At 35.3% G+C, this 14,964-nt stretch overlaps 1 protein-coding gene across 3 annotated transcripts in view; it reads left to right on the top strand.

Moving 5' to 3' along the window:
• Positions 1 to 14,964, top strand: part of LOC111423476 (uncharacterized) — a 76,620-nt gene that overhangs the window by 10,963 nt on the left and 50,693 nt on the right. For all 3 annotated transcript variants that reach the window (XM_023056715.2, XM_071194333.1, XM_023056734.2), the window contains exon 2: positions 13,326 to 13,435. In XM_023056715.2, coding sequence (XP_022912483.2) covers positions 13,326 to 13,435 — 110 coding nt within the window. The remainder of the gene's footprint in view (positions 1 to 13,325; positions 13,436 to 14,964) is intronic.

Here is a 14,964-nt window from a genome sequence, read left to right on the forward strand (position 1 = left end):
TAAGTCGCCTTGACTTTATTATTTACAACATTGCTAGTTTCATATACAGGGTGTCAGATAAAAAACGCCCCAAGCTGTAACTCTTGTCATTTACATTCCGATTTTCATGAGCGAGTTATCAAATGAAATGGTTTGATGAATACTATGATTCATGCTACAAATAAACTTTTTCCAACGCCATCTTCAATTTCAAGCGATTAAAAAAGTAAGGCGCAAAGCTTTTAACAGTCATAAAATGATATTTCAATGCCTGAAGCAGTTGTAAATGATAACTTTTTCAGATGGTACACTACAGTATAACACAAGTAACTGTAAGAGAATGTTCGGAAAGTGATTTGAAAATCAAAAGTTAATACTTTTGATTTTCAAATTGCTCGGTTTGTTTTTCTTCGCGTTATTAGATAGAGATTTTTTTCTGAATTCATTAATGTACAATACATAAACATTCATTGCAATTATAGTAGAGAAAAACGTTAAAATAGTTGTGTTAAATGTGGGCCTATCAAATGATCACCGACGATGGCAGCCCAAACATTTACGGAAAATTGTTGCTGATAATGGCCTTCTGCAATTTCATGTGGATTTTCTTCTGCCCATATGTGGTTATTGTGAAAATTGAAAATACCATCCTTCGAGAAAGATGCTTCATCGGTAAACAGAACTTCGGCTCCAAATTCAGGATTTTGAGCTATTTTGTCTTGCATCCGTGTGCAAAAAGCCAATCTTGGCGGAAAATCTCTTGGCAATAAGGCTTGTACTCTTTGGATATGGTAGGGATACAAAAGTTGCCTTTTCAAAATTCTCCAAACCGTCGAGTGAGATAGGTTTAAGTTGTGAGCAATTTTTCTGGTACTTGTGGTCGGATTTTCATCAATTTCGTTGAGGACAGCCTCTTCTACTTGGGGATTTGCAACTTCCATAGGCTGCCCATTATCAGCAGTATTCCTTTTAAAACTTCAATTTTCCCATAGTCGTTGGTGAATGTGCAGAAACAAGTTATGGTGTGGTACTCAGGATGTCTTTCTTGATACAACCGCCTTGCTTCTGCCGCATTACCTGCATTTCGCACATTTCAGCGTTTGTGCAATTCATTTTTAATTTTGTAATACAAGTTTAATTTTTGCAGGTACAAACTAATTGTTATTTTGACAGGAGGTAGCTTTTGTTATAAAATTTAAAGCCTACTTGTTAAACTTGCCTACTTACGGTTTGGAGAATTTTGAAAAGACAACTTTTGTATCATTTTTTTTTATTTTGCAATTATGAAGTTAACGCTTGCTTTTGTTACTTGTTCTAACGTTTACATAAATTTTGTTTAATTGTAAAATAAATTTTTTATTTAAAAAAATTAACCATGTTTTTCAACATAAAAGTTGATTTTTCTAGAAAACTCTCAACTTTAGAGCTCATGACCTACAGAACCTTTTTTGTATAGACAGTTGATAGGAACGTTTTTAAATTTTTGGACAAGCTATCACATCCTGAAGTCCTGCGCTATATATATATTATGAAACACCCTGTATACAGGATGTCTTTTCTCTGCTAAAATTGCATTCAAAATAGATTTATTTAAATTTATGGACATCAATGGATTTAGAAAAACAATCTCTGTTTAATGACGCGAAGAAAAATATATGAAGCAATTTGAAAAACAAAAGCTAATAATCGCTTAAAATTGAAGATGGACTAGGAAAAAATTTATTTGTATCATGAATCGTAGTATTCATCAAACCATTTCATTTGATACCTCGCTCATGAAAATCGGAATGTAAATGACAGAGTTACACCTTGGGGCGTTTTTTATCTGACACTCTATATAATAACTAGTTTCAGGTTGATATGATATGATTCGAATCTAATTAAAATCGTAAAGATTTCATCATTATAATAATCTCGTTTATATGGAATATTATACGTAATCCTATAAACGATAGTTTGTTTTGTCTGAATTACTATTATACTATAAATATATCCGATAACGCGATGAAAATAATGAATCAAGCAATTAAAACCCGGAATCCAAAACAATTTTGGAGGTTGTTTTTGTGTTATTACAAATTGCCATATTATTAAAACGTTCCCGGTGCAATAAAACCCGTTCGTTTGGCATTTGCCGCTAATTGCGTCAGCCGATAGTAACGCAACCAATTAACCGTTCATATAAAACCGCAATTAGCGTATTTACGAACCATACAATCGAAAATTTCATGCCTATCCCGCATCGTATCGAATATTAATCCGTCCCTAAAATCATCATCTTTCCATGGGATTTTTTTTCTTTTGGCGCAGTCGTAAATCATCCGGTCCCTAATTAAAGGTACGCCACCGCATCGTTTCCGATATAAATCAGATTCCCCCCAATTTCGTTGAAAAGCAATCCGACCCCCGTAGCGGTTTCAATTACGTCACTATTTCCCCAAGCGGACGATGGTTTTCGTTATATATATCTTTTTTTCATTGGGTCGGAACACACGTGGTCATGATACACGCCAAAGAGATCGAGTATAGCAACGTCAGCGGACACGCGATATAAATTTCAACATCACAGCCCAACACGCGACGCTTAATGAAGCCTTTCGTTGTTGACTGACACAGTACAAATTGAATTTTTATTCCAATATCCGTAATATAATAAAATGCATTAAAACCTAGACATAACGGACTTCGGATATAACGAACAAAATATTTTTTAGTCATAACCTTAATATACATATGTTAATGTTCAATATTTAGGTATAGTGTGTCTGAAGACGCACTGCTAAACCCGAAACTTTCCAATTCTAGGTCTAGTGTTAGTTCTACATAGCAACAGTGTTAGTGTAAAACTAGAACTAAGTAGTAAAACTAGTGTTAGTTTTAATATTAGTGTTAGCTCTAGTTTTAGTTGTTATTTAGTGTTAGATAGTTGTATATTTTTATTGAACTAAAACTGGAACTAACACTATACCATTGAGGTCTTATATATAATCTAGAGTGCGTATGCTGTTGTCCCCACCACGCCTAAAATGAAGCCAGAAAGGTCGCCATGTTAGATGTACCAATTTAGCGGGAAATTCGAAATTCTTATATATACTTATGCAAGAATTGACATTATTATAAACTGGAAAGACAAAAAATAATAACCAAAACAAAACACATTAATTTTTAATTGATAAATAATTATTAATTATATAATATTTTAAAAGAACTTAATAATTTTTAACAATAACCCTTATAATTAACATAAACTATGAAGAAAATATATAAAATAATTCTGATTGATCACGTTAACCTTTTGCTTATAAATAATTGTTAGTTTATTTTAAAAGAATTGAACGTTTCTTAATAATAAACTTTACTTGAAGTTCAATTGTTAATTTCAAATCAAGTAACCAGAAACATTTTATGGACTGTTGCAAATAATCTTCCAACCTACCAAATTATAAATATATATGCGAAACAAAAAGAATTCGAACACCTTCAATAAACTGTTTATTTGTTTATTATTTTAATACCTTCAATAAAAATAAAATTTTAATAAAAATAACAATATGTTTGTGAGAATTGTGAGGTTATAATTGTAGGATTTGTAGGTATAATAAAGACTTGAAACTATACGCACTCTAGATTATATACATATAAGACCCAATGCACTATACCTAGTACTAGAATCATTTGGCTTTAGCCGCACGTCTCTAGAGACAGCTGAACTCGAATGATTCTAGTTCTAGGTCTTGTGTTAGTTCTAGTGATAGTGTAAAACTAGAACTAACACTAGACCTAGAACTGGTAATATTCGGGTTTAGCCGTGCGTCTCCAGACGTCTAGTGTTAGTTCTAGTGTTAGTTCTAGTTTTAATTGTTATGCAACGCTAGACCAAGAACTAGAATCATTCGGGTTCAGCCGTCTTAAGGACGTACGGCTGAAGCCAAATGTTTCTAGTTCTAGGTCTAACGTTAGTTCTAGTGATAGTACAAGTGTAAACTAGAATTAACACTATACCTAGAACTAGAATCATTTGGGTTTAGCCACACGTCTCTAAAGACGGCTAAACCCGAATGATTCTAATTCTAGGTATAGTGTTAGTTCTACAAAGTAACAGTGCTAGTGTAAAGCTAGAACTAACACTAGACCTAGAACTAGAAATATATTCGGGTTTAGCCGTGCGTCTGTGGTCTGGTGTTAGTTCTAGTTTTAATTGTTATTTAGTGTTAAATTGTTACATATTTTTATTGAACTAAAAGTGGAACTATCTTTATAACTAGAAACATTCGGGTTTAGCCGTCTTAAGAGACATACGGCTAAACCCAAATGTTTCTAGTTCTAAGGGCCGGTTGTACAATATACCGATATACAATGCGATCAAGAAAGCCGGTCCGCTAAAAACTACTTTCCCAAGCGCTTGATACCAATACTTACTGCCCTCGTCACAGCGGTCACACCCTCCTTCCACTTGATTTAATAGTGGTGGGGAAATGGGAGGAAACTTTTAGTTTAGTAAACATAACCTTAAAAACTGACACGCACAAAATTAAAAATTTTACTCTCGTTAAAGAAAATTCGAAATAAATTCTCTCTGGAGTTAGATTGGTGGATGTAAATTTAAATTATGATGAAAATAATTAAAAAGGATTAATTAATAAAAAGAAAACCCTTTAAACTATTCTTTTGTAATTAATTTATTTCATAAATCAAAAAAAGATCTTTTATTTTATTATAAAAATAAAGGTTTAGAAGTTTTATTTATTATAAAACGAATTCAAAATCTTGACCATTCTTTTCTAAACATAAAGTGATTCTTCTTTTCATATTATCGAAGACCTGTACAATTTGCTCTGCAGTTATTTGTTGAACATTGTGTAGTATTGCATCTTCCAATTCTTCTGTGGTCTGTAAACGGTTTTTGTATACAGAATTTTTGAAATGACCGAATAAAAAGAAATCTAGTGGGGTTAGATCGGGTGAGCGAGGTGGCCAACATCCTCTACTGATTACTCAATCATCATGAAATTCATGAAGGAATCTTTTGTTTGTTCATGCAGTTGCATTGTCATGTTGAAAAAACCCTTCTTTCAATTCATCATCATGTAATTATTCAATGAATTCTTGTAACAAAGCACTTTGGCAACTTTCCTAATGTCATCACATAAGGTAATTCAGTACATTTTCCAGGCATGTCTCCCTAAATTCTTCTACACAAAGACTTGTTGAATATTTTCATACCCCATTTTGATCTTTTACTCTATTTCGAAGATAAGATTTGAAAAGAAACTTTGAAACTTTTCTTCTAAGGTGAACGGTATGATTTAACCTAAAAATAAATCAACGAAATTTATACCAAACCGATTTAAAATAAAATAATTATTTACCTAGAGAAAAATCACAATCGAATTTTTGTCTTAATAAAGACAGATAATATTAAATAAAACCGCAATAAATTCATAATGAAATATTGAAAACTCCAAACGTGGCCAAAACCAAGAACACGACTCTGAGCTCAGCTGATCGAAACCATTGAAACTAAAAATCGATATCACCTCGTCGACCAATAAGAACGTTGAAAATTAAAAACAAGTAGAAATGGGAGGAGGCTGTGACAAGGAAAGTAAGTATTGGTATCAAGCGCTTGGGAAAGTAGTTTTTAGCGGACCGGCTTTTTTGATCTCTCGGTACTTCCCGACAGCCTTATCTGGCCGGTACGTTAGTTTGTACTGTATTACAATATGCGGATGTTTTTGTCGGTGAGATTATCGGCAGGATAACTTATCGGATACTCAGTGGTGCCGACAAGGCACTTATCCGCAAGATATTTGTGGTTACCAAGGTTTTTATATAAAAACTTTGTATGGTTACTGCATAGGTTAACCTATAACATTAAACGTTAACTCTATATGTACGTTGTGTCAGTTGTCTGTCGTGAAAATTTTTTGAAACAATTATTATTATTAGCTTTGTTCGTTGGGACTGCACTGCTTGCACTAAGCAGTTTAGTGCAGATGTTGTGTGTTCGTTGGGGATAGTGTAGTTTAGTGCAGTTGCACTCATACTGTTCGTTGGGCCATGCGCAGTGCAATTTCGTGCAGCGGGTGCAAGTTAGTGCAAATTTTGTTGCACCTGCTTTCGATTAAGTTCAATAAGTGCAGTGTAACTAAAATAGCGGAATATTTGAAAGCGTGTTTTGTAATAATTAATATTAAGCAATAAAACCTTATAATAATTAATATTTGTTGTATTAGAGAACACAGTATATTAAATCCCTGTAGAGGCAGTAGAAAACTACCCATACTTATTTGGAATAATTTAAAAACTACCCTGTCGATTTTGGCGACATTAAATACACTTATAGTACATTTAAAAATATTAATTATGTTTTTCTCATTTAGGGGTGGCTGGGGTTAACTACCCTACCATCCCAAAATTTTTTTTGTAAGTACTGCTTATCGATTTTGGTGCAATTTAGAAAATATATTTCGCTAATAATTGAGAAAAATATAAAATAATAATAATAATATAATAATAATTGATGAATCGCTACTAAAAAAACGTTCTGCGATGATTTCATTTTCCACGAGTATTTCGCTGACAATCTCCTGTTCGTCCATTTCAAATATCATACACTTTTTTTTTTAATAAAAATCTGTTCGTTGCGACCACGGTTTATAAACTTTTCTGACCTGCTCTAAGTTGACATGACATTGCACTTACTTACACTTCATTGCACTATGACGTCATACGAGTGCCATGTCGTGCAGAGTAGTGCAGTTCCAACGAACAAAGCTATTGTCAAAATCGTAATTCAAACTTCAAAGAAAGACGTTAGCGTTACCAACCTACAGCACAAATTAGTAGATATGGGAAAAAACTACTACCAACCGACTCTTATTTCGCCGATAGCAATCCTACCGACAAAAACCGTTTGTACAACAGCGAATATATTTATCCTCCCGATAAGTTTATCGGCCGGATAGTTATCAGGTAGATTTATCGGTATATTGTACAACCGGCTCTAAGTCAGCGTTAGATAGTATATTTGTTATTAAACTAAAACTAGAACTAACACTAGGCCTAGAACTAGAATCATTTGGGTTTTGCTGTTTGTCTTCAGACGTTAGCACGTTAAAGTACAAATTAAAACTTTTCATATAACGAACTTTTGACTATAACGAACACTCCCTTCCCCATATTAGTCCATCACATCGAGGTTTTACGATATTACCCTTATTTCTAATACATTAACCGGTCTTTTTTTTCAAACTTTTCTCATAATCAAATAAAAACAAGAGTTAACAACCCCAAACATCCCATCCAATGTGTCTTCTCCAACAATACAGACAGTCCATTCTTGCGTGTTCTGCCAACTCCGCCTTTGTCTTTACTTTATATAAACCGTCTATTGAAACACAAAGGAAATTCGAAACGACGATCTACCTCCATTTTTCTCAACGTCCACCGACACCGAAAACAAACTGCGACGTTGACGTGTTTTCAAGGTAGGGCCATCCCAAGGGAACGGCTAAAGTTTCCGGGAAAACGCACCTTAATAAGAAAACTTTCCTCGGGAGAAATGAGCTTAATGCAGTACCAAGACTAAACCATTTTTTGAGCCGAATGAAAGTAAAAGTTCTTCGACGTAGTTGGGAAAACAATCCGTTCTCCGGCGATTACGCGATTTACGCTTTTTAAATACTTTCGCAAAACGCGCTCGACGAGACGTCATCAAGGACTTATGCAATTATAATTACAATAAGTCGTGACGTACTCGACTCCCACGCGTTTTATTAACTCCTAGAAAAAGAGATTTATGATCTTGGCGACTCAGATTTGTGGTTATTATTATTTTTTTTCTAAGTACAGTTTACTACGGACTTGACGTGACCAAGTCGTTTATTCTGATTATTGCCTCCTTCTCTCAGCAAAATTTATCTCGTTTATCCTTGAAGGCGAGGCTGTTATTAAATTACACTTTGCTGTCGTCTTCGGGTGATTTCCTTTTACAAATATCAGATAAAATTAAGTGTCGAGTTGAAGTTACACTTTTTTTTTATTTTTCGTTTCTTTTTATGAATGGTCGAGTCAATTCCTTTTAGTGTTGATGAGTCAGTGGTCTTGTTGTTATTGTTTTCGCTTTTTGCTCGGCGACAACCTTCGATTTGACCTTACGAGGAGCCGTTATTTGCGTATGAAAGGTTTGCTCACCTCACCAGATGCACAGTATTGCACGCGGTGAATCACCAAGTTCTTATACAACTACGTCTTGTTTGTATTTGTTCTTGAGGAACTTGAACTGTGTTATATTGATTTTTCCGGTAATGAAATAAAAAGATAGGTTAAAGATTATTCAAAAAATAAAAATGACTAAATTAGACTAATATTTAAATATAAAAGAAATTTTTATGACTCATGTTACTTAATTAACTCATTTTGTATCATAAGCTCAGATATACGCGGAATTTTTTTTGCCATTATCATCGAAGCACGTATATTTACAACTTGAGGCTGAGTAACAATTACAACTAGACCTAACACTAGCACTAGAACTAACACTAAACCTAGAACTAGAAACATTCGAGTTTAGCCTCACTTCTCTCAAGACGGCTAAACTCGAATGATTCTAGTTCTAGGTCTTGTGTTAGTTCTACTGATAGCACTAGTGCAATACTAGAACTAACACTAAACCGTGAACTAGAAACATTCGGATTTGGCCACACGTCTCTTAATACGGCTAAACCCGAATGATTCTAATTCTAGGTTTTGTGTTTGTTCTAGTGATAGTACTAGTGTACAACAAGAACTAACACTAGACCTAGAGCTAGAAACATTCGGGTTTAGCCGTGCGTCTTCAGACGGCTAAATCCGAATGTTTCTAGCTCTAGGTCTAGTGTTAGTTCTAGTTTTACACTAGCACTATCTTTAGAACTGATCTAGGTACAGTGTTAGTTCTAGTTTTACACTAGCACTATCTTTAGAACTAACACAAGACCTAGAACTAGAATCATTCGGATTTAGCCGTGTGTCTTCAGACGCACGGCTAAACCCGAAACTTTCTAGTTCTAGGTCTAGTGTTAGTTCTAATTTTAATTGTTATACATCGCTAGACCAAGAACTAGAATCATTCGGGTTTAGCCGTCTTAAGAGACGTACGGCTAAACCCAAATGTTTCTAATTCTAGGTCTAATGTTAGTTCTAGTGACAGTGCAAGAGTAAAACTAGAACTAACACTGTACCTAGATCTAGAATCATTCGGGTTTAGCCGTCTTTAGAGACATGCGGCTAAACCCAAATGATTCTAGTTCTAGGTATAGTGTTAGTTCTATACAGCAACAGTGATAGTGTAAAACTAGAACTACTAGACCAGGAACTAGAATCATTCGGGTTTAGCCGCACGTCTCTCAAGACGGCTAAAGCCGAATGATTCTAGTTCTAGGTCTTGTGTTAATTCTAATGATAATGTTAGTGTAAAACTAGAACTAACATTAGACCTAGAGCTAGAAACATTCTAGTTCTAGTTTTAGTGCAATAAAAGTATGCAACACAGTGATATCTTATGCTAACTAGTGTGTTAGTTCTAGTGATAATGCTAGTGCAATACTAGAACTAACAGTAGACCGAGATCTAGAAACATTCGGATTTAGCCGCACGTCTCACAAGACGGCTAAAGCCGAATGATTCTAGTTCTAGGTCTTGTGTTAATTCTAATGATAATGTTAGTGTAAAACTAGAACTAACATTAGACCTAGAGCTAGAAACATTCTAGTTCTAGTTTTAGTGCAATAAAAGTATGCAACACAGTGATATCTTATGCTAACTAGTGTGTTAGTTCTAGTGATAATGCTAGTGTAATACTAGAACTAACACTAGACCGAGATCTAGAAACATTCGGATTTAGCCGCACGTCTCTCAAGACGGCTAAAGCCGAATGATTCTAGTTCTAGGTCTTGTGTTAATTCTAATGATAGTGTTAGTGTAAAACTAGAACTAACACTACACTTAAAAGTAGAAACATTCCGGTTTAGCCGTGAGTCTGAAGACGGCTAAACCCGAATGATTCTAGTTCTAGGTCTAGTGTTAGTTCTAGTTTTAGTGTAATAAAAATATGCAACATAGGGATATCTTATGCTAACTAGCGCTACCTACCACTGTCACTAGAACTAACATTAACCCTAGAACTAGAAACATTCGAGTTTAGCCGCACATCTCTCAAGACGGCTAAAACCGAATGATTCTAGTTCTCAGTCTTGTGTTAGTTCTAGTGATAGTATTAGTGCAATGCTAGAACTAACACTAGACCGAGAACTAGAAACATTCGGATTTAGCCGCACGTCTCTCAATACGGTTAAACTCGAATGATTCTAGTTCTAGGTTTTGTGTTAGTTCTAGTGATAGTACTAGTGTACAACAAGAACTAACACTAGACCTAGAGCTAGAAACATTCAGGTTTAGCCGTTCATCTTCAGACGGCTAAACCCGAATGATTCTAGTTCTAGGTCTTGTGTTAGTTCTAAAGATAGTGGTAGTGTAAAACTAGAACTAAGACTAGACCTAGAGCTAGAAACATTGTTAGTTCTAGTTTTACTACAATAAAAATATGCAACATGGTGATATCTTATGCTAACTAGCGCTACCTACCACTGTCACTAGAACTAACATTAACCATAGAACTAGAAACATTCGAGTTTAGCCGCACGTCTTTCAACACGGCTAAACCCGAATGGTTCTAGTTCTAGGTCGAGTGTTAGTTCTAGTGCTAGTGTTCTAGTTTTAGTTGTTTATCAGCGTTTATGACGTTATCATTCCCTTTTTCTGTTGAAAAAATGATGATGTCTGTTTTTCTCCGATTGTTTGATGATATGGTCCACTTCGTCATTTCTTTTGAATGATGTAAATAGATTAAACAAATAATAATTACTACTTATATTTTTAGTTATCTAGCGCCTTCAGGAAATAACAAACATAACTTCTTTACAACAAAATTTTTAAATTTTTTTTCTATAATGATTAAAACCAATCAATGAGTGATTTATAACCACTTAGCAAGCCGCCAAGTCACCTGATTAAAATACAAAACAACCTGCATTCACTTCTCATTAATAAAAAATAGGCATTGAAAATGGGTATGGTCACGCATAAAGAATTAATTTCTGCTTTTATATAAAACCGTGTTGTATAAAGTATAGTGAAACTTGATAGTTAAAAGCGTTTTAGTATAAATTTAACTTAGGTTGGCATTGATATAATGTAGCTCAATGCGCAGATTCAAAAATTTGCGTCTACTTCCTCCTAAACATCTGCTTTAACGAAGTAATAACGGAAGATTTAATGACCACAAATATATTTTGTCCGTGTTACGGTAATTTAAGGCAAGGCTCTGTAATATTTAGGGATATCACTTGGATGTATGTCAACTATATTCATTCATTACCAGAATATAACCTATAAACATTGAATTTAAATTTGGCTTAATTGCTAGTGCTTAGGGAATGCTGCAATACATTATAGCCGAGATTACTTGCGGTCGAGACTTTATAAATTAAGCTTTTAAGAAGATAGTGGCCTAAGTTCTCAATTGTCTTCATGTTGTTCCTATGACTATGAATCTTTATCACCTGTCTTGTCATCCTTTTGTAGTAATTTCTATCACCTTGGTTTTATCAAAATCTATGTAATATCTCATTTTGTGGCAATGCTCTGCGACTGTTGGATCTTATTCAATTGGACATCCCTCTCATGCTCCTTGATGTGGCACTCGATGTTACATCCAGTTTGGCTAATGTATAGACTCTCATTCCTTTTAATGGGATTAATTTGTCTTTGACTAGCGAAAGAGCGTTTCGAATTTTGCTTACAGTACCGTATCATAGCATGATATCGTTTCTGAAACATGAAGGAGCTAGATAAATCCGACTGGTGCAGGACTTACCGTGTATTCTCGCTGTGTTCATCATTTTGTGGATCGCTGTATATTCCTCAGACTGCTGCCGTTCTTCTAGAGTACATGGTTCTTCAAATTCTTTCAATTCCATATCCATTTTTCTCGCTGGAACAAGACTTTGATCACTAACCTCTTCTGTTGTGGGATGCTAATGGGATGAAGCGAGTAGATACATGTTAGTGTATATCTGCTTCCGATACACTCCCAGTCCCTGTTTCCCTAGTGACCAAAACATCCAGGAAAAATAACTGCATTGCAGCCATGGTAAATTTCGTCATGGAACGCTGCGCGTTCAGATGGTTTAGGAACTCTTGACGACGCTCTTTTCCATGCTGCCAGATCACAACATAAAAAAGCCATAGCTTTGGTTTTTACAGTCTCTTCCTTAATGTTTCTTCTTTAAACACTTCCATGTAGAAATTGTGATTACGCATTCCTCTTCCATCTAAAATATGTCGATGATAAACTATATTCCACTAGCCTTGGAACATACTTCGGCAACTCCTCCAAAATGAGTTTCTGGCGAAGACTATCCACAGCATCTTTGACTGGTACTCTATTAAATAGAAATTTCACATCGAAGGATGTCCTGGGAATCTAATTTTATGCTTTTGATTAATTGCATAAAAGTATAGAATTTTGTCCCAGTCTTTTCTAGCCATAGAACTGGAAATTGTGAGGTGGAGCCGTATTAACTTCCGCAACTTCCAGGTCTGCTGCATTATTGTTCATTGTTATATTCTTATGCAAGGCCATTCTTCATCTATGCTATGCAAAAATCAATAGTCTAGCAACCTCTGACTCAGTATGATCTGATGTTCTGGATGGAAATAGCTCATCTTCTACAGACCAACACATGGTCTATTAGGTTGGTCTAATTTGTTTCCGGTATCTGCCAAATTCCTTTATCTATATTTTTCCTTGGAAACTAAGTGTTCACGACTTTCAAGTTATTGTTTATATGAAATTGTGCAACTCTGAATTCATTGCTGCTTGTCTCTTCTTAGAGGGTCTCTGCCAAGTTTTGTATTAAAATCTCCAAGGACCTTATGTTTTGGAAGTATCTGTATCATACTTTCATCATAAAAGCTGTCTGCAATATGTTCTTCCACAGCTTCAGTTGGTGCATATATATTGATAAAAGATGTATTGAGGAGTTTCCTGTTTATTCTTATAACACATTGTCTACTAGATATTGGAAGTAATATTAAAACTAATACATTGTTGTCTCAATTGATCATAAAGCCGAATAACCTGCTGGTCCAGAGAGTCTTATGTTGCAGTTACCATATCTTACGATTAGCCGAGGTGTTCTAACATTATTATTATTATTAAATCAAAACTTTTGCCCAAAAACTTTTATAAATTTGTACAGCTTATTTAATTTTTTTTTAATTTGTATTGTTTCTTTTTTCAGATGTCCAAACTCAATACTTTACAGGATTCGTCGCAGTGCTATTGGCCATATGTTCGGTGGTTCTGCTAGCAGGTTGCATCTGTTGTCGTCGTAACAAGAACGGATTTACGGTAAGCCCATCCTGTTTTGACTATCTCTCTCGTCATCTTTTATCGGGCTTCATTAGACAATTGTGCGCAACACACATCCACACCGGATGGCTTTAGTAGTGTCGCCTTCTTCTTCCCACCGATTAATGTGTGGCGATGGACTCTGGTACGTCCAGAGGCTCACGTGCAGACAATAATCTTGTAGGGCTCTCGGTACAACGAACCGGAAGCGGCGTTTATTGCCCGAAGAGGGCGACACTGCGGATTCTGATTCATCCGCTCGTAATGCACGTTAATGGCACTTAAACGAGCGAATGAATCAAGTCAGCAATTGGGAGTGATGTTGGGTTTTGCTTAAAGAGGATTTGGTACATTGGTGAATGGGAGACGTGAGACGGTTTGAAAATTCCTTTGGTTGATTAATATTCATGCGATGAGTTAACGTTTGTTGGAGTTTAACCGCTTCTTGACAAGTGCGGACGTAATCTAATCGGTAGCAGAGTATCGAATATCCTGTTCCTGTTAACTGTTGACTCAGAGTTAGATATATTTATTCATTTATTTTTTTTCGTGCAATTTTAATTTTCGTTCTGACAAGATAATAATAGGATTAAAAATAAATATAACACGTGGTGTTTGGGTTTTAATACTTTACGCCGAGTTTATCGTCCGCATACCACAAATATCCCGTTAATACCTCTTCGAAACAAAAAAAGGGGCATTTATACATACAACCGTGTGGCTTAGAATTGCGTGACCATCCACCGACACCATAGCCATTATAAACGGTAAAATTTGTTCGAATGGTCGCACGCAAATCCCTGCAGAGGGAGCGACGGCACGTTGAACGCATCGATTCAACCCCAAACAACAATGAAATTGCCTAATTCAAAACGCAGATTATCAGATCAAAGATGTTGTTTTCACATTACTTTCTCTTCTAATCCAATTGGATCATTTATTCTATTTATATTTTTTATGTAGAGGTAAAAGCGACATTTTGTGTCTCCGGGGTCAGGTTATTAGACCGTGAAACTATAACCTTTTAGTCGTCAAACGTCTCTTCGGTAAATCTCTCTCTTTGTTTGGCTTTCGCGGCTGTCATATATCCGTTTTCGCTTTCTTTAATTGATTGCTGGCGAATTTCTCCGAACGAACAAACGGACGTTCCTATCCTATTGATTGTCGTAACATGATGGTAATTACGTGCGGTTACCACGATAATGGCATTGAGCTTTACAATAGAAACTCTCTGAATAATAGCGCAAAGTTAGGCCTCGAAATGATTGCGGCGTTACGAGAAAGGTGGCGCTCCTGAATTCGATCAATGACGGATTGTGGTTAAAAATAATCGTGACTGGCCATGAGGTGCACCGGCCAACTTCTCTCATCTAAAGTTACACAATTATAAAACGGTATCATCTAACAAGAAAAATTCTTTCAAAAAAAAAATGTACAATTTTATTTGACTGCCACTGTATATAGTAAAATCTCGATATAACGAATCTCGTTAGAATGGACAAAATATGTTCATAGAGAAATGATAAGAT

The sequence above is a fragment of the Onthophagus taurus genome, chromosome 1 (genome assembly GCF_036711975.1).
Source record: "Onthophagus taurus isolate NC chromosome 1, IU_Otau_3.0, whole genome shotgun sequence".
Classification (NCBI taxonomy): domain Eukaryota; kingdom Metazoa; phylum Arthropoda; class Insecta; order Coleoptera; family Scarabaeidae; genus Onthophagus; species Onthophagus taurus.